Source organism: Colobus angolensis, unplaced genomic scaffold, assembly GCF_000951035.1.
Source record: "Colobus angolensis palliatus isolate OR3802 unplaced genomic scaffold, Cang.pa_1.0 Scaffold283, whole genome shotgun sequence".
Lineage (NCBI taxonomy): Eukaryota > Metazoa > Chordata > Mammalia > Primates > Cercopithecidae > Colobus > Colobus angolensis.
Genome location: NW_012116077.1, coordinates 1,185,912 through 1,206,746, shown reverse-complemented (window position 1 = coordinate 1,206,746; position 20,835 = coordinate 1,185,912). Strand labels below are relative to the sequence as shown.

The following is a 20,835-nucleotide window of genomic DNA, read 5'->3' as shown; positions in this document are numbered from 1 at the left end:
CACACTCTCTCTTTTTCCCTGAATCCCAGGGCCTGATTGGTTGAGAACCAAGTGAAGTCATGGTTACTATGATTACTCATGACTGCTCTCAGAACCTAATGCCAACAGTCTGCAAGATTCAAATGCTGGCAACCATCACCTGGCTTCCTCTGGCTCAAGGCAGAATAGGGTAAGTGGAATTTGCTGGGAGAGGAAGTAGGTATATCCCGTGGCTGTGTGCCATCTACATGTCTCCTTCCTGGATGAAACATTCAGCTATCCTAGCCTCAGAGCTTGTCCCTGGCTTGTGCAAAATCCCTTCATTAAAATTTCTCCTTTGTGTAGATTAACAGCACCCACTGCATCTTGCCAGGTTCCCTGGGTAGTGATCAGTAACTTTGTCCTCCATGTTCCAATCAGGGAATTAGTCTTAGATCGAATTTCCCACTTGCTTGTCAATCTCTGCATCCAGTCTTTGTCATGACTCTGCAATTACTCCCTCTATAATACACAGTTCATGTAAATGGAGGGTTTAGTTGCAGAAATTAAACACTGCAGTTAAACACTGCTGTGTCTCGCACAACTGTGTAACCCCCTCCCAAAGCTCAGAGCAGTGGAACTCCACACTTTTATTCTGTGGACCTGGGATGCAGGTGGGCTTGTAATGCCTTGGAAAATCTTATGCTAAAACTGGACCTGTTTGTTGAGACATATGCATATGTCTCAAGCCGTATTCCCTTCCAAGTATCTGATCTAGAATAACTATATTGTTACCATTAAAGTGTGACCCAGGTGGGTATTGTCTAGTTGCAGGACATGGATTTTCCAGGCTGTCAGAGGGATAATGGTGAGGACAGGGCTTTGTGATTTTTATAGTGAGGTTTTCATGAGGAACTAAAATGACTATTATGAGGAGACGTGGCTTGCCTGCACACTGGCAATAAATCCTTCCCCTAATGCAACTATTACAAATGGAAGCTGTTTTCTCACTGGTTTTGGTTGGATGTGCCTTTTGTTCACATGATTTCTTAACTTCTCACCTGTCTCTGTGCTACCTGAGACCATAGCAGATGAACTCTAGCTACTTCCCTTTGAGAGGGTGTTTACTAACATTGCAGAGTCTGGGAGTGTTGGATTCAAGAGAGGCCCTATTTAGAGAAGGTGGAAGGACGACTGAGTGGACACTTGGAGAAGCCCTGCAGCCCTAAATTTCTGGAAGGAGGTGACTTTAAGGAGCCCACTTAGAGGTCTCAATTCATCTCCCTTGAAGTTTGGGGGAGGGAGTGGGTAGACGGTATAATCAAATAAATTTAAAATGAGAGTGGCTTGCAGAGTGGGGAGGGAATTCTCTCAAGAGATGTACTTTTTCAGTTGAGAAAAAGAGAGAGGGAGCTAATGAGGTAACCAGAAATGCCTAGGAAAGAAAGAATCATCTTTCAGCTGTTGGTGCAAAATAACTTTGAGCCTACAATTCTACTTCTCGCCAGACATTCAAGTGTGAGGGTAAATTAGCATACAAGGTGTTCAAATGTGCATTCCCTAAAAATAGATCCTGAGGCACACTTATGAGTAGAAAGTGCCTATGTAGGAGGGATTCTCAGGTAGCGCTGGTAGGGGTGTTATGAGATGTAGAAGGAATGCAGCCAATTAAGTGGCAAGAATAATCTAACAGGTTACCAGTGTGGGTAATTTGAGCTAATTCTCAGGGGGATCCTATGGGCAACTGTGTCGAACACACACCTGACATTCATCCCAAGGGTAGGATGAGAAGTCTTGAGGGTATTTAGCCACCAAATACCCAACCATACTTCTTAAAGGACTTCCCCCAGGGGTGATATAAATCTGTCACCTCCAGTTGGCCTTGGGTCAAGTCCAGCATGCTCTAAGGATAAGATAAAAAGCCCCCAAGGCAGAGAGTCATGGCAGTTGCCATAAGCAGCCCTGTAGATGCAAAGGTGAGACTTAGTTCTGCAGGGCCGGAGTCTAAACATGTAAGTCAGTGTCAGAATCTTTTTGGCACTGTCTGTTCCTTAAATAGGTCAATATTCACCGTTTGTGAAAATCTTCATTGTACTGGAGCTACATTTCCTCTCTATAGGTAGCATGTTTTAAATGTTTTATCCATTATCAATTTTAATTGTAAACTGGTTGTAGGACCTCTGTCCCAGAGAGTTGTGAGATGCATGGTTAGCCATGGAGGGAACATTTGCATTGTAGACATCAAAATCTTCCCACTGGGGAAAAGAAGGCAGAATTTTTGTAGTGTGTCCTGCTTGCAGATGTACCATGCTGGGTTTTGGGCACAGGTCTCTCCCTGGGGTTTCGTGGAGATCTTGGGCTGCATTTGTCAGAAACTCTATTCTTACCATTCAGGCTGCAGGGGCCCAAGTTGGCAGTGTCTCACCTCTTGTTGAGAGGTTCCTCAGCATGTGGAATACAAACCTCCTCCTCTCCAGGTCTCCCACAGCAGCTGGAACTTTATTCATGTTCCTATCATTATATTCTCTATGGAATGGGATGAGTTGCTGGTTAGCTTGCTCCCACCCACCTATGCTCATCCAGGTCCACGCTCCTCAGTATACTGTCCCCGTAGTGGGTGCCCCTATCCCCAGGGGTTCTTGGAAATGCTGTTCTGGATGGTGATCCATTTCAGCACTAACATAGCCACTGGCAGCCACAGATGGCCTTCTCAAGCTTGTGTTGGGAGTCTAGTAATGAGTCCTTTTTGTCGCAGTTCAGATGGGACTTGCAATGCCCAGCTCCACGGGTGTTGCTTTTTGTTTTTCTTCTATCTCCAGTCTTACAAATCAGTGATTATTGATGAAATGCTGAGAAGCTACAACAACTTCCGGCTGCTCTCTTTGAGCATTATGTTAGGTGACTGGGGCCTCCTGTTCTGTTTAAGGAGCCCAACTGCTTGTCTTCTCGATTAGCTTTAAAAGAGTTGAATTAGACCAGGCATAGTCCCTGTTTACAGCAATGCGGGCTGTAGGGGCTTAGAAAGAGGCTATACTTAAGTATATTCCTGGGAAACTTCTATACTTGTGTATCCCTGAGTCTAGGCACCTGACCATTGCTGGTGGGCATCTGGGGACCATTAATCTGCTCCAGCTTGACAGTTGGCTAGCCCATCCCTGACCTATGCAAAACTTTGCACACACTACCACATTATACTCCCTTCCTTTTGTGATTTAGATCACAACTGACCACTGTTACTGTTCAAATAGAGATCACAAGACTAATTAAATGCACTCTTTGTGGCAATAAGATACCAAATTATAAACAAAGCCTAAGGCCATGCCAGTCAAGGGTTAATTCCCGCTCTGCTACACCTAAAGAATAAAGTATGTTCTCATTGCCACAAAACTTTTCTTTCTCTCTAGCAGCTAAACAAGCACTGCCCTAGAGATAAGCAATATTGAAACAATTGCAGTTCACTCACTTGCTGGCTTACTGACCTCCACTCACCTGTTCCACAAGCCATAACTACAGCTTTTATTGGACAAGAGTCGGATTTCAATAACTCTCTCCTGATAAGAGACCACTGAACATGAACTGATTCTGGCCAGATTAAGGCTGCACACTGAATGCCTTCATATCCTTGCTTCACCTTTGATGTATAGGGCCTAAATATAATGTATTTAAATGTTAAGTCTCTGCCCCAAAGTGAACATGAGATGTGTGTAATATATGTGTTTGTTTATCCCACATGCACATATCCCCCCTTCATGAATATTCATAGCTCCCAGCCAGGGGTAAAAGGGGCCAAGTTACAGCTTGAGCCATTGCTTCAGAGGGTACAAGCCCCAAGCCTTGGCAGCTTCCACGTGGTGTTGGACCTGTGGGTGTACAGAAGTCAAGAACTGAGGTTTGGGAACCTCCACCTAAATTTCAGAGGATGTATGGAAATACCTGGATATCCAGGCAGAAGTCTAATTCAGGATCAGAGCCATCATGGAGAACCTCTGCTAGGGCAGTGCAGAAGGGAAAAGTGGGGTTGGAGCCCCCACACAGAGTACCCACTGGGGTACTGCCTAGTGGAGCTGTGAGAAGAGGGCCACCATCCTCCAGATTCCAGAATGGTAGATCCACAAACAGCTTGTACCGCGTGCCTGGAAAAGCTGCAGGCACTCAAGGCCAGCTTGTGAAGAGGCTGCCCAAGGCCATGGGAGACTACCCCTTTCATTAGCATGCCCTGGATGTGAGACACGGAGTTAAAGGAGATTATTTCAGAGCTTTGAGATTTAATGACTACTCCACTGTGTTTGGGTCTTGCATGGGGCCTGTAGACCCTTTGTTTTGGCCAATTTCTCCCATTGGGAATGGAAGCATTTATCCAGTGCCTATATCCCCATGGTATCTTGGAAGTAATGCATTTTCTTTTGATATTGTCTTGTCTTGGATGAGACTTTGGATTTGGACTTTTGAGTTAACGCTGGCATGAATGAAGACTTTGGGGGACTATTGGGAAGGCATGATTGTGTTTTGAAATGTGAGGACATGAGATTTGGGAGGGGCCAACAGTGGAATGATACAGTTTGGCTCTGTGTTCCCACCCAAATCTCATCCTGAATTGTATTCCCCACATGTCGAGGGAGGGACCTGTTATCCCCATATGTTGAGGGAGGGAAGTGATTGGATCATGGGGATGGTTTCCCCCACGCTGTTCTCATGATAGTGAGTGAGTTCTTATCTGACAGTTTTATAAATGGCAGTTTTTCCTGCATTCTCACTTCTCTCTTGCCACCTTGTAAATAAGGTGCCTGCTTCCCCTTCACATTCTGTCATGATGGTAAGTTTCCTGAGGCCTCCCCAGCCATGTGGAACTGTGAGTCAATTAAACCTCTTTCCTTTATAAATTACCCAGTCTCAGGTATTTCTTTATTGCAGTGTGAAAACAGACTAATACACTTGTTGGATATTTATGCTTGGCCAACCAAGCATGCATATGGTTCAGCATAAAGCCCTGCCTCATCCTTCCCTCCCTCAAAGTGTTTGCTTTTTGTTTTCAGTCAGAGGCTGCACTTCTCTCCTGCAGGTTGTCATCCCCTACTTAAGAAATAAAGTCCTCCTTTCTAAATGGATAAATTGTGTGTGTGTATGTGTGTGTGTGTGTGTGTGTGTGTGTCTGTGTGTGTGTTTTTATGAGATGGAGTCTTACTCTGTCACCCAGGCTGGAGTGCAGTGCTGCAATCTTGGCTCACTGCAACCTCTGCCTCCTGGATTCAAGTGATTCTCCTGCCTCAACCTCCCGAGTAGCTGGGACTACAGGCACGTGCCACCACACCCAGCTAATTTTGTGTATTTTTAGTAGAGATGGGGTTTCACCATGTTAGCCAGGATGGTCTCGATCTCCTGACCTCATGATCCGCCAGCCTTGGCCTCCCAAAGTGCTAGAATTACAGGCGTGAGCCACCGTGCCTGGCCAAATTGTGTGATTTTTAAGTCGACACAATGAAGGTCCACTTCTGACTTTCCCCTTTTGCATAGGGTCCATTTGGCCCTGAGCTGTCGATTTCCAAGTATGAATGCTTCCTGCTTTGTCCCATCACTTTATGCCTGGAAAAAAGTGCAGGGGCAAGGGGAAGCTTTATAACATTCAGTTTATTTCCTTCTTCTGCTTCTTTGTATGAGAAAGAGCCAACTTTTGATCATTTTTTGTTCAGCTGTGATATTCTGCTGCATAAAGAAGATTGAACACTGAATACCACATTAATATGGTATTCTCAGATGACTTATTTGCAGAAACTGACCTATTTATCCTAAAATTCATATGTAAATTCAAGGGACCCAGAGTCTAAAGCAATCTTGAAAAAGAAGAACAAAGATGTAAGATTCATATTTTGTAATTTCAAAACTCACTACAAAGCAACAATAATCCAGACAGTGTGGTATTTGCATAAGGCTAGACATTTAGAACAATAGAATAGAATTGAGAGTTCAGAAACAAAGCCATACACCTTGAGTTAACTGATTTTCACCAAGGGTGCCAAAACAATTTAATAGGGAAAAAATAGTCTTTCAACAAATTATGCTAGGTCAAGTGAATATCCATATGCAAAAGAAAGAAGTTGTACCTCTATCTTATATCATACACAAAAATGAACTCAAAATGGATGAAAGATCTAAATAAATTAGGGGCTAACACTATAAAAGGTCTAAAAGAAAACACAGGTGTAAATGTTTGTGCCCTTGGATTAGGTGGCTGTTTTTTCAGATGTGACATAAGAAACCAAAGAAAAAATAGATCAACTGGACATTACAAAATTAAAATATTTTGTGCAGCAAAGGACACCATCAAGAATGTTGAAAGTTAACCCACAGAATGGAAGAAAAATGTGCAAATTATATGTCTGGCTTGTGTCTAGAATATATAAACAATGATTACAACTCAATAATAAAAGACAAATAACAATTAAAAATGAGCAAAGGATCTGAAAAAAGTTTCTCCAAGGAAAATATACAAATGGCTAATAAGCACAAGAAAATATGCTCAATATCATTAATTATAAGGGAAATACAAATCAAAGCACGATGAGATGTCACGATACACTCACTAAGATGGATATAATTTAAAAAGGCATATAATAACAAGTGTTAGCAAGAATGTAGAGAAATTAGAACCCTCACACAGTACTAGGGGGAATGTAAAATGGTGTGGTCCCTTTGGAAAATAGTCTGGCAGCTCCTCAAATGTTTAAACATTAAGTTGACATACGGTCTAGCAATTATACCACTACAAATATATGTAAAATAAATAAAGATATATGTCCACACAAAATTTGTACACAAATGTTCATAGCAGCATTATACATAATAGTCAAAAATTGAAAAAATTCAAATACCAATTAACCAATGAATGGATAAACAAAATGTCATATATCCACACAATGGCATATTATTCAGCAGTAAAAAAGAATGAAGTAATGACATATGCTACAATATGGATGAAGCTTGAAACCATTATGCTTAAGGAAAGAATGGAGACACAGAAGATCACATATAATATGATTCCATTTATATGAAATATCCAGGATAGGGAAATGTATAGAGAAAAAATGTAGATCAGTGGTTGCCTAGGGTTGGTGCTGATTGGGAGGTGGGGGATGACAGGAAATGAGAAGTTAAAGCTGCATGGTTCAATATTTTTGGGGGGGTGAGGTAAATATTCTATAATTGATTGCCATGTTGGTTACTCAACTCTTTGAGTATATTTAAAAAACACTGTTATTTAGAATACTTTCAATGATGTAATTCATGAATTATATCATAATTTAGCAGTTTAAAAAATTCTAATTTCTAGAACCAGAAATCAAAGTCATGTTTAACAACTCACTATTGTGAAGCCTTGATTTTGAAAGCTACCAATTTTAGAATTGAATCTACTCTGAAACTGTTCTTTATTACTTGTTGCATCTCCTTCAGCATGAAATGAAACCTTTAAAATTCAGTTGTAGAATCAAAAAAAAATCAGTGAGGTTATCCAACCTCTGTCTCACAGCACATCATTTAAATTTAGCCATCTGTTGTTGTTCTTCATCAGTCTCTCCTCTTTTTTTGAACAACTTCCTTTGTAATCACAAATTTGAGGGTGGGGGAAGGTAACCCTTTTCTTCATTCTCATTTATAGCCTATCTTCTTCTAAGTTGGTTTCCAGTTTTCCATATTTCTCGAAAATTGATCTATATTTTTCCTCCTCTATGCTGCTATTGGCTGAATGTGTACACCCAAAACTCCTAGGTGGAATCTGTAATCCCCAATGTGATGGTATTTGGAGGTGGGGCCTTTGGCAGGTAATCAGGTTTAGATGGGGTCATTAGTATGGAGCCTCCATGATGGGATTAATGTCCTTATGGAAAAAATAAGAAAAGACATCGGATCTCCATCTGTCTCTTTGCATATATACACCATGAAAAGGCCTTGTGAAGACATGACTAGGAAGAAGACCCTTACCATAAATCCAGCAACCATGCTGGCACCCTGATGTCAGTCTTCCAGTTTCCAGACCACGAAAAATGTTTACTGGTTAAACCTTCATCATTTTCAGATTCCTTTCTATAAAGACATCTTAGGTATTTGCTATAGTTGTTTGTTTTACTCCATCTCAACTTTGCTCACTTAAAAATCATGCGTTCTTGGGTTGTAGGTTTAACTTCGGAAACTCTTTTTCCTTCTTTATCTTGCTCATCATGACCTTATTCAAAATTACAGTATTCTCTTTAAGTTGCTTCCACCTATAAAGTTGTTTGCAGCTCAAGATCACACCTTGATTTATTGGGTGAATCAAGGTTGAAGTGTTTAGGGGACAGAAAATGACTTTTATCTGACCATCCTCACTGGTTAGTGATTCATTGAAATGTAAGTCTGGGAATTATACAGAAGTCACAGTGCCCTGACTTCCTCTTCATTGAGTTATAAAATATTATGTTGAAAATGCCTGACTTGCAGAATATAGTTTTGAAAGAACCATTCTGAAGACAATGCTCTGGTGAACCAAACATTTTTACTAAGTTTATATATCATAGATAATGCACTGTGTCCTTTTACATATCTTTGGGGAGCTTCGATTTTGAATGATGATTGACTTTAACTTAGTGTCATCTGCATTTATATATAAAAAGTCAGACAGGTGCTTTTTATTTTCCTCCTGGACATGCAGACATCTCTTTGGCTTCTCTGAGTTGGTTTTCACACTGGCTTCCAAAATATGTCAGTTTCATCCCCATTGTAAAACTAAGCTACACCCAGTTTCTCCTGTTAGATTCACATTGGCAATTTTTGTCCAAATGGCTCAACACTTGGTAGATACTGAAAACTTGGAGAATACTGACAACCCAAGATATTCGGCTTTTTAGAAAGATGATTCTGTAAATATGAAATACTTACCTTACCCAGAGAACTATGCTAAGCACTGCAGGAGATAAAGATGGAAGCAAGATTTCTGTCCTCCAGGGAAAGCATAATGTGGTAGAAAAAAATGACAGGATATGACAACAGGATACCTAAAGTCCTGGCTAAAATCTGCCACCGGTAATCTATGTGACCCTGAACATGAAGTAGTAGGTGAAGTCATGTCATACCATTTCAAATTATTTATATGTCAAAGAGAAGTATAAATGGGACCTATCTCAAAAGGTTAAAATCTACCTAACAAGAGTAAAACAAGATAACCGTTGGGGAGCATGTGTCTGATAACTAGAATATGGTTTTGAAAATATAGGGGGCTGTTGTTTCTGATCTAACGAGAGGCTTGACCAGGACCAAACTGCCTTTTATTCAAAGAGGCTTTTGATAAGTCTAGTGACTACAGCTGGAGCTCTCTCTGGTTGAGACTCAGGAAGGCCCAGTACACAGCTCTGCCCACAAGAGTGCTGAAGTGGTTCTGACTTTGTGAGCCACTCTTCTGTGGCCCCTAGACCTTTGCGGAGGCAACCTTTACTGGGTGAGGCTCCTAGCAGAATGGGCTGCCAGCCTCTGGGAAGCCAGCAGGAACAATCTGGATGCACAATACCTGGCAAATCAGGGATAGGAGACCTTGGCACCAGGAGTCTCTAAGCTACATGGCTCCCAGGGAAGAGTCATTTGAGGGGCTTCTCTAGGCTTCTAGCAGGGCTAGAGACCCGGTAGCATTAACTCTTTCTTGCACCCAGGACCTAACTGGAGCAGGAGGTTGGTTCTTCTGGGATGGAAAGCACCCCCGGGACAGTTCCTAACTTGGCTAGGCTGAGACTTCGCAGGTAGAGGGAGGGGGATGGCTAGGCGTAGCTGTCACAAAGCCACCGGAAATGCATCTTTCATTTTCTGGTTGATTCCGGTTCAGGTCCACAGACCTCGACCCTGGAAGAGTGAGTCGGGGTCAGGTGTTCAGGAGGTGGAGGGATCGAATGAGGGAACTGATTTTCCAAGACTCCCCAAATCTTGGAGCTTCACTCGCCAGGCATCCTGCGCTTTCCTGACATTCGCGCAGCAGCGCAGAGCTTTGCTACCCAGAGCAGGGAGGCGTGGCCACAGAGGCGTAGTCGAGCGGAGGAAGAGGAAAGTGGCCTCCGGGGAAGCCAGAGCTGACTGAAGGTAACCGATAAGCTGATTTTCTCTTTAGATTCGACTGGCGATGTCCTGAGAAATACCGGCCACTCCTGCCAGTTGCAGCCTTTGGGGCTGCTGTGTAGCGAGGAATGGGGGTGGGGTACGTGATACAGTATTTTTCAGTAGGCAGTGGCGCCACTGGCAGGCGGCAGATCGGCTGGAGAGCTGGTGGGACTTGTCCACAACGAGGCCGCCTGACCGCAGGCTCCTACAGCCACTTCTTACCTACGGAAGCAACTTCTTTCTACCGGATGTACAAATATAACCCAGGGATGATAGTGAATCACACTCAAAGGCTGCCCACGTTCAGAGTTCTTGTGGGCACCCCTGTGGTTGATCTAGAAGTCGTAGTGAATCAGAGATGGGGATTTGGGGCAGTAATGTCTACCACCACACCCAGCGAAACTTCCTGATTTTTGATGGCTTATGAACATAACACTAAAGAAAGGGTAATTTCAACATTAAAGTTGAAAAATATACATATATACACCCCCCCCACACACACACACACGAAGTGTTCCTGTACCTCCTGAGCCTGAATGGTCAGCAAGGAGCCAACCATTATTTTCAATACCTGTGGCATCCTTGAAAGAATTTTGTTGCTGTTTCTGCTGGATCACCTCAGGGAAAATCAGTTCTGAGGACATGTTAAGTCAGGAGAAAGGTTACCATTACTAGGACCCTTCCCGTCTATGAAGAACCTTAATCATCACCATCTCTCTTTTGTTTTTGTTTTTAACCACCTGACATTTGTATATATGTAAAGGAAGGCCATCTGTAAAGTTTTCCAGTTAAAGAAAACAAAAGATTTAATACACAAGTACAAACCTGTGCAGTGCCCTTTATAAGTCTTTCAAAGAAGTACTACACCCTGCCACATCAAATGTTGATGATCTGCTTGCTTAGCGGGGGGATATTTGCTTACTTTTTCTCTAGTTACTTCTACTCTGATCTTGCTGTCTCAGTTCTCCTACCAGCATTGATACAGTATAAAAGGGAATATTAAGAGTTCCATTTAGTAAAGGCTTCAGTCTAAGTGAGATGAAGGGGTATAGAAACTATTTTTCCTCTGACTAAAGAAAAATGATTGGGATGATCTGTTAAAGTTTCAAGAAACTCAAATAGGCCCTATTTGCCAATATAGAACAGGAAACCTACAGATTAAGTATTGGATAATCTCAAAGCTCCTTTTGGCCAATTAGTGCCAGTTTTCTCACCCACCAATCTTTCCTCAACTGTTAAAAATAAAACAACAAAAAAAAAAACAGGAAATACATTGATTGGCATTTGTCTTCTCTTAGCTATGCTTTGTTTCAAAGTTGAAAAACAAAGAAAAGGAGAGAAACTTACCTTCTGAGTAATCTAACATCATGAATGTTCCAATTCTTGACAGTTGATTTTAGAGGAGAAGCCAGACAGGAACTTCTCTCTTCATTTTCCTCTTACAGTAAATAGCAAGTAAATATGTGTCATGTGGTTTTCTTCTTGACATGTACTTTTCTTCTGCTCTCCCTCAGTGCTCTTGGGAAGAACAATTCATTGATTTGGTACCAAACCTGATGCACCCTCATTTGTCAAAGGTGGTACCAGGTGGGTGTCAGTGTCACACACAAGAGTAAAACTGTTCCTAGAGCAAATGACGATGAGAGAGCTGAAGGCGGATTCATGCTCAAACCCCCAGATGGGGGCTATGTGGGAGACTAGTGGGTCTGTGAAAGAGAACTCCAGTCAGAGTAAGAAATACAGCGCAAAAATAGAGAGTCTTGGTCCTGAGAGCGCTTGCAGGCACTTCTGGAGCTTCCGTTATCATGAAGCAACTGGACCGCTTGAGACTATCAGCCAACTTCAGAAATTATGCCATCAGTGGCTGAGGCCAGAGATCCACTCAAAAGAGCAGATCTTGGAAATGCTGGTGTTAGAGCAGTTCCTGAGCATTCTGCCCAAGGAAACCCAGAACTGGGTGCAGAAGCATCATCCACAGAATGTCAAACAGGCTCTGGTCCTGGTGGAATTCTTGCAGAGGGAGCCTGATGGAACAAAGAATGAGGTAAGAAGAAAGATTCCCTACATGTACAATGAAGTAGGATAAAAGTGAATATATCAGAATGGAAGAACTAGATTAAGTTGCTCTTCTGTTGCTCATTTAGGACAGCTAGCAAGGATCTAAAATGACATACATGCAGCAATAGTCAGTCCACAGGTTTCAAAATTCCTAGCAGAGCCTTTCCTGGTCTTAGAGGAAATAAATGCATTTTGTCTTCTCTAGGGCCAGGGTGAATTGATGGTGGTGGGCCTAGTCTGGCACCGGCAAGGAGAAAACAGTTGAGTTCTTAGAAACAGAGAAATAAAGGGCAAGAAAGAGTTGGGAAAGGGGAGAAGATCCACAAGATAGGCAGCACTTACAGAGACCAAAGGAGAGAGAGGTTAGCAAACAGAAGTATTAATCAAGAGGCTCTGGGGAGACTGCAGAGAAAGAGAACAAAATGGAAAGAAAAATAGGAAACAAGGATATGGAAAGGAGACAATTGTCAAGAGAGAAGTGGAGGGAATCAGGATGCTGAGGGGTAGTATCTTCTGTAGCAGGAACACACATCTCTGGGCTGGAAGGAAAGAGCCTCCATTGCCCTCACTTAGTGGCTTGTTGTTGGCCCTGCTGGTGAATGGGAAACCAAGGTTTGTTCTTGGCAGATGGCAGCACACTTCCTTTTTTCAGGAGCCTACCTTGAAAAATCCAGGGCAGGGCATATTTTTGGTGTCTTATTACTACCAAATCATGTGAAGAGAGATTGGAGCCCAACTCTTCTCCCCATTTATTCTTCCATCCATCTTCGTTCCCTGTGAAATTCTTTCCTGGATGATTGGAAACTGGCTAACAGGAAAGCTTTTTTTACTCAATTCCTTTTCTTTTACAGAAAACCAAAAGATAAAAATTCACTAAAACAAGGATCCAAGAAAGCAAACCAGTGAAAGTTCCCCCAGTAGGGGAACAGGCTGCCCACCCAACTTTGCTAGTGGCTGGAGCCAGGGCTCTGTGCATCGGGGTGGGGGCCACTGGGTTGAGGGATGGGGATCTGCAGTAGTCACAGCTTTTTCTATTTTATCCTAATTATCCCAGATTTTGAGTATAGTTCTTTATGAGAACATAGTGGCACTCTTCATTCTTTTTATTACTTCTCTAATGTCATGCATTCCCCAAATCTGGGCTCTGCTCTTGTTCCTCCCTCCACTACCACCCCAAAACCAAAAGTAAGTTCTGTGCTAATGAGGATGGGGATTATTTCTAGGTCACAGCCCATGAGCTGGGAAAGGAGGCAGTGCTCTTGGGAGGAACAGCAGTGGCCCCAGGCTTCAAGTGGAAGCCAGCAGAGCCCCAACCAATGGGTGTGTTCCAGAAAGAATATTGGAATACATACCGGGTACTACAAGAACAGCTGGGCTGGAACACTCACAAAGAAACCCAGCCTGTATATGAAAGAGGTGAGGAGCTTCATCATAATTGTCTTCTCCTGGGAGCTGTGATGGTAATTAGTTCACCTAGAATGCCATGGGAATTTTCCAGGTGGCCAGCCATGCTAGCAGCTATAATGTCTCCCATGTGGGAGTATAGTGGGTCAATGGTGGTTGAAAGTGGGGGTCAGCCTGGGGGACAGAAATATCCAAACCACAGAACCCTGCTATTCACACTGTAGACTCTACTCCTTTGAAACTTGAGAGGAGAAGATGGAACAGGGACAGGTGGGGCCACCTCCCCCTCACAAGTTGTAGGAAAAATTGGGGTCAGACATGGCCTATCAGTGGCAGAATGTGATGAAAATTGAGCACTAGGAAAAAATAATAAAAAACAAAAGTCTCCCACATTACCTACTGTACACTGGAGGACCTGAGCCCTTCATTTTCAAACCTTCAATTCTTGCCCAGCTTATGTTATGAGAGGAAAAATGAATAGATTTCCTTTGATTAATTTCTTTTGTGAAATCTAAAGAATTCATGAACTGGGGAACTGGTTGTATGAGTGGTAGATATTTGGTTCTTATTTACAATGAGATGGCCACTTCTTGGCACCAGACACACACTTGTCAATGTGACCCAGCTTTACTGAAGGCATCCTGATGTTCTGTATTTTAGAAATCAGCTCGGGATGTTTGTAAATAGGAAAGAGAAATTTTCCCTGGCTATTTTCTACACACAGCTGTGCATGATCAACAGATGTTAGCTTTTTCTGAGCAGAAAAGAACCAAAGACTGAAAGATGGCATCTAAACTCATCCTGCCTGAGTCCCCGGTGAGCTGTTATTTCTGGCTTTTTTCAGGTGACTTGACCGTGGCCTTGTCTCTGCTTGTCCCTACTGCCTAGGACTCATAGTGTCCAGCAGGTGCTTTGAGACATTTTAGCCCCAATTGTTCTCTAGGCAACTAGGCTTGGCACAGTGGGAATTGGGCACCTCCCAGGTGATTTACTGATCCTCTTTGCTCCTTCCTTTCTGCCTTCTCACTTTTTTACTCTAAATCTTGTACTGTTAACATCTTCAGCACCTGGCCTACCATGTAATTCAGAAATGGGTGGTAGGACAGCTTCTGAAGTGGCAAGTACTAAACTATAGCCCATTCTCTTCTTTAGAGTTTGTTGACATTTGAAGATGTGGCTGTGTATTTTTCTGAGGAAGAATGGCAATTATTGGATCCTCCTGAGAAGACTCTCTACAATGATGTAATGCAGGATATCTATGAGACTGTCATCTCTCTAGGTAAAGATTCTTCCTTCCCTTTGTGTAGAAGTTAAGTAATATGTTATGTCCTCTGTTTATGGAAAATGCACGCCTGTGAGAGAGTCCCAGTGTTCCAACAGCTGACTGATTCTCAACTTGATGATGTGTGGGAAATAAATGGATTATTAGGATCCCCTCGAGAGCTTTTTATAAATACATGTCACACTTCCGCATTCTAAATAGAATTATTTTGTTTTGACTGTGGAAGATTTTACTTTTTTTAACTTTCATCCAAACACACCCTTTTCTAAAAAACATAAAAGCATGCACATCAATTGCATTATTCTACAAACAAATTAATAACTAATCTGTAAATCAACAACAATAACAATACAAAAATGTAAATGATATGTGGAAAGATTTACAGGTAGGCATATGGCTCTTAGTTTAGAAAATAATAATTCAAGTCAATATCAATAAAAGTTAAGGAAAAGTTTCTAATTTCCAAACATTTTGATACAATCCTTTTTCCAACTACAATATTTTATAGACCTTTTGTGAGAAGAATATTAGTGTAATCCTAAAAAAGATAACATTCAAGTGATCCTATGCAGGTCAGGTTGCCTTGTTAAAATGAGTTAGAATTCACATAATTCCAATAGTATTATTGCCTCTTGAAATTTAAATGTAGAGCATATCCATCATATTCAAAATGAGTTCCACAACTTACATTTATTTTGATCTAGTTAGAAATAAACCCTAAATTTAGGACTGGTAAAAAATATATTTAACAAAGACATGGGATTGATCTAAATTTTACTTTACAGGTAAGAGAAAATTACAATTCAGGATGAGGACACTTCATAAGTTTTACCAATGCCCCCATTTATAATTAGGCCAACTGTATCTTGAGTGTATATGAATGTGTGAAGAAATACATACCAACATATACAAACCAATTCACACCACACGACTCTTCAAAGATGTTGCTTGAAATGGCTTATTCTCTGGTTTGGGATAAGTGGTGTAACACAGTCACTTAATTTTCTCTTAATCATTTTTCCCTTTTGTTTATAATGATTCACTTAGTATGTTTCATGTGGGTCATTAATATATTTTTGCAACAAAAATCCAGTAGCAGTAAGCAGAAATGTTATCTTAAAGGACTACTGGGCAATCAAAGCTTAAATTATCACATGAAAATAGAGCAGATCACATGTAAAGTCTTCTGCCATGGCATATATTGTTCCATGACTGAAAATTGTGATTTGGTTCCTAGAACATAGCTCTTGCTCTAAGTGATACGTATTAATGTGTAGCTCCAGTCCTTATGAATTAAGTCTGTATTTTACTGGTTTGAGAAGGTGAATTTCTCTGTGTGTGTGTGTGTGTGTGTGTGTGTGTGTGTGTGTCAGAGTCTCACTCTGTCACCCAGGCTGGAGTGCAGTGGTGCAATCTTGGCTCACTCCTACCTCCACCTCCTAGGCTCAAGCAATTTTCCTGCCTCAGCATCCCGAGTAGCCGGGACTACAGGTGTGTGCCACCATGTCTGCCTAATTTTTGTATTTTTATTAGAGACATGGTTTCACCATGTTGGCTTGGCTGGTCTCGAACTCCTGACCTCAAGTGATCGCCTGTCTTGGCCTCCCAAAGTGCTGGGATTACAGGCATGAGCCACCACGCCTGGCCTGAGAAGGTGAATTGCTTGCCACAGGCAAATGCAAAATGCCTCTGCAATAGCGGGTGAAGCCCACTCCCAAGGGCTTAAAGAGTTCAACTTTGAAACAGGGCAGCATGGGCTGCCTCTGCATTTCTTCATAGCAAGTCTATATGCAAGCCACTGAGCAGCACCACTGATGGGAATCCAAAGGAAAACGGCTGTAGCACACTGGAAATCCACCATGGTAACATAAAGTGATTTCTCAATTAAATATTTTGCTATATCAAAGAGAAGTAGTCAAAGGCACATGGTAGTGAATCTAGTCAGAATGTCTGCAGGTCCCCATTACCTCAAATATCAGTGAACTCAGGGACCAACCAAGGTTTACACTGATTATTTTGATACAAAAAATAAAACCAGAAAACTTTAATGTTTTCAAGCATTTATGGCACAGACATAGGGAAGTACAAATATTGTAGCTTGTATCTTCAAAAAGCTGGGCAATTCATGCTGCTACAGTGAATCAGTCACAATTTTAACTTCATTCTTATATTTGATACTTTTTTGTGTGTAGAGTACAGGGTGTGCAAATTAAGCAATTTCAATAAATATTAGAAATGTCAATTATTTTGCAAATATAAAGTGAGTGAAATCAGCTAATAATGCAATCCAATAAAACATGTGTTAAACAGAGCTTTTTCCCCAGGAATACTTTTTACTCTTTCCTTTGAACATCTCGATACTTAAATACATTTTCTTTTATTGGCTTGCAGAAATTAAGCAAAAAGTGAACTATTACCTAGCTACAAGATACTAAATAGTAATAAGAGTTTGGAGCTGTCCAGTTGTAATAAATAGAAAATTACAAATATAGTGAAATATGCTGCAAGTTAAGGCTCAACGATGTAGCCATCTGAACTACAAAGTACACAATCCTACTAGTCTTCTGAAGTTGTCATTAGTTCATGGAAAACGTAAAGAAGAGCAGAAACTCCATTTAGCTTTTACCTTTCCAGCAGCTCCAGTGCTAAAGTTATATAATCATGTATGTTTGCCCAAGACCAACTGCACATTGGTGTTAGTCACATATTCTATTTTATCCAGAGTTCAATCAACAAGGCTTTATTTGTACTTCTTTTTACATTTAGGAAACAATAAGCCTACCCAGGCAGGCTTCTGTTGATAATTGCCTTCTTCTGTTGGGTGTGGGGATATAAGCCACCCTGCTATGTTATTTTTCTTGTTATGGGGTCCCAAACCAGTTTGTCTTTTTCTTACCATTTTAAGAATTTTCTTTTAGTTATCTTGTATTACTTAATGGGTTTATTGTTGTGCCTATCAGGGAGGATCAAGGAGAAATGGGTCTATGCCATTTTGTCCAGACTGGACCAGAAATCACTTGTTCCTGTATTTCGTTTAAAGCAATCATCATTGACTTTTCTCTCCATTTATGTAGCTTTCTTGCACTGGGACACAGATGGCTGATTATTCTGTTTATTCTGACAGGGTTAAAGCTAAAAAATGACACTGGAAATAATCATCCTATATCTGTTTCTACATCAGAAATACAAACATCAGGATGCAAAGTATCAAAAAAGACCAGAATGAAAATTGCCCAGAAAACAATGGGCAGGGAAAATCCTGGTGATACACACAGTGTACAGAAATGGCATCGAGCTTTTCCAAAGAAGAAAAGAAAGAAACTTGCAACTTGTAAACAAGAGTTTCCAAAACTTATGGATCTTCATGGGAAAGGCCCCACAGGGGAGAAACCTTTTAAATGTCAGGAATGTGGGAAAAGCTTCAGAGTTAGCTCTGATCTTATTAAACACCAGAGAATTCACACTGGAGAGAAACCCTATAAATGTCAACAATGTGACAAGAGGTTTAGATGGAGTTCAGATCTTAATAAGCACTTCATGACCCATCAAGGAATAAAACCATATAGATGCTCATGGTGTGGGAAAAGCTTTAGTCATAACACAAATCTACACACACACCAAAGAATTCACACAGGAGAGAAGCCCTTTAAATGTAATGAATGTGGAAAAAGATTCATTCAGAACTCCCACCTTATTAAACACCAGAGAACTCACACAGGTGAGCAGCCTTATACATGTAGCATATGCAAGAGAAACTTTAGTAGGCGATCAAGCCTTCTTAGACACCAGAAACTCCACAGAAGAAGGGAAGCATGTCTACTGTCTTCAAACTGAGGAAAGTTACCATGTAGACCTTGACTTTAGAAATGATGAAAGAATACAAAATTATGAGGCACCCAATGATAGGAATCTGTCATTAATAGAACATTTGGGAAGGGTACATGTTACACACTTCACAAAAAGGAATCTAAGCTGATTGTCTTATTCAGCATTGCATCTTCTGTGCCTAGCACAAGAGTGATACTTAAGGAGTATTTTATAAATAAAAAAAATGAAAATGTAGTGATGAAATACCTTTAGCTATTTATCTATATGTATATATCTGGTTATTCAAAACTTCCACACCCCCAGTCATCTACATTTTTCAAGTGTCAAGTGCTCAACAGATATATGATGGTCAAGTCTCTTAGTCTCATTCTTTATTCTTTATCAAGAGAAATGGAAAGAGTACTTGGGCCCTCTTAAGGGAGCTCAGAGAGAATTACTAAACTAGGGACAATTTCAATAGTTACCATTCTATCTACATGAACAATCAAGGCCAGGACTCAGGAAACTTTACTCTGTAACAGAAAGAGAGGATTCAATGTTTGCCCTGAGAGAATTGTCCCATTCTCGTTGCTTCTGTCCTGAGTACCCACTACCACAGTGTCTCTGTCAAGGAATGACAAGTAGCAAGGAAAGGTCTGAATGTAAGAACAGACCTAGGGACCTTGCAAGCACTTGATATCTCTCCTCTTGCTGACTGTTTCAACATAGACATACAATGAAATGATGAGGGAGGCAGTCTCGGCCCTCATCCAGGTATCTGTTTTTTTTTTTTTTTTTTTTTTGTAGAAAGCACAGGTAAGTGGTGAATGGTCTTTTTCTGGCTTTCATTATTATGTGGACTGTATGGAGGCTTTCAAACTGGTGCCATACTGCTGCAGGACCTAAAGGGAGCCCCATCTTTATGGCTGATCAAGTACAACCCTATATGCCTGAATACTCTGCAAGAAGGCCTGGAGATTTTGCAAAACTGATTTACTGAGAATGGCAAGGAGAACCTTGTGAACCTTTAGCTTTGGTGCACAGCTGATACCAGGAGGGAACATCCTGAAGTGTCAGAGCAAAGTAAGGCATATGGCTTAGAGTGATGACCCCAGTCAGAACCAGGCCAGATGGAAATTGTTTTCTGATGTTACTGGTCTTCTTTTCCCTATTAGCCAAAGTGACTATCTCTTAAGAGAAGATAATGTGACGTCAAGGGAAGTTGGAAGTCATGGATTTATATCTATGTCAGATCCTGGTTTATAATGTTGGCCAAGGCTTATTTATATATGTTTATTTAGTATTCCATAAAATTGTACTTTGTAATGAAAATGACATGTTTTATGTTAAATTTAGACAATAAAGAAAACTTTGTCAGCAAATCGCTCAGAAATGTCCAATGTTTGCTTTTTTGAAATGGACGTCTTCAGATATTTTTTCCACCAGGAGACCGTTCTAAGCCTGTTTCCAAATGTATAAAATGAGGGTTATAATTCCTACTTCTTAGGGCTACTGTGAGGATTAAATGCGCACATGTGAGCATGCCTGACACAATGATTGGCCACAGTCGGTGTTTCCTAAACATTTGGAACTTTCTTCATTCTTCCTTCAGCTAGTTATTTAGAAAAGAAAATAAACTTTGTCTACTTGCCCAGCTTTTAAGCATTCTTCGTTAATGAGTTTTCCATCATTTCTAGCTGGTTTTTTTAGGCCCACTAATGATGGTCAGATTGGAAGCCTTCTGGCATGACATTCATTCTGTTCTAGAGGTGCTCCTCTCTAGTCAGCCTGAAACAATACACTGATGTCCCAGTTCAGCTAGGTATACTGTTCATGAGTAACAAAACCAAAATATACTACAAACCCTCAACTTGAGATTCCTGAAAATGGAGGGGAGGTGATGGCTAGGGATGGAATTTTTGTGGACAGTATTTACGCTATTAGGTGCATCCTCAAGCCAATAAAGTGGAAATGAAAGAAGAAAGGGGTGACCTCCATATAATGGCCACTATAAAGAATGAAAGTGCTAAGCCAAAAGGAGGAAATGACCTGGGAGGAAAGGATCTCATTATATTCCTAAAGGCTTGGAGACTATGACTGCCTCACCACTCCCCCAACCCAGAAGGATCTGAGATTGTGCTTTGAAACTAAAAGGGGAAATTCAACTTCTTGCAGAGGACTCCATTCTCTTTGTGTGAATTCATGTTTGCTAGCAT

At 41.1% G+C, this 20,835-nt stretch overlaps 1 protein-coding gene across 1 annotated transcript; it reads left to right on the top strand.

Annotated features, from left to right (window-relative positions):
- The first annotated feature begins 9,776 nt into the window (after positions 1 to 9,776).
- On the top strand, positions 9,777 to 20,008 carry ZNF75D (zinc finger protein 75D). The gene is made up of 4 exons (XM_011948753.1): positions 9,777 to 10,050; positions 11,583 to 12,112; positions 14,683 to 14,809; positions 17,937 to 20,008. Exons 2-4 carry the CDS (start codon positions 11,702 to 11,704, stop codon positions 18,644 to 18,646), a joined length of 1,248 nt encoding a protein of 415 aa, XP_011804143.1. The 5' UTR covers positions 9,777 to 10,050; positions 11,583 to 11,701; the 3' UTR covers positions 18,647 to 20,008.
- Positions 20,009 to 20,835: the final 827 nt, after the last annotated feature.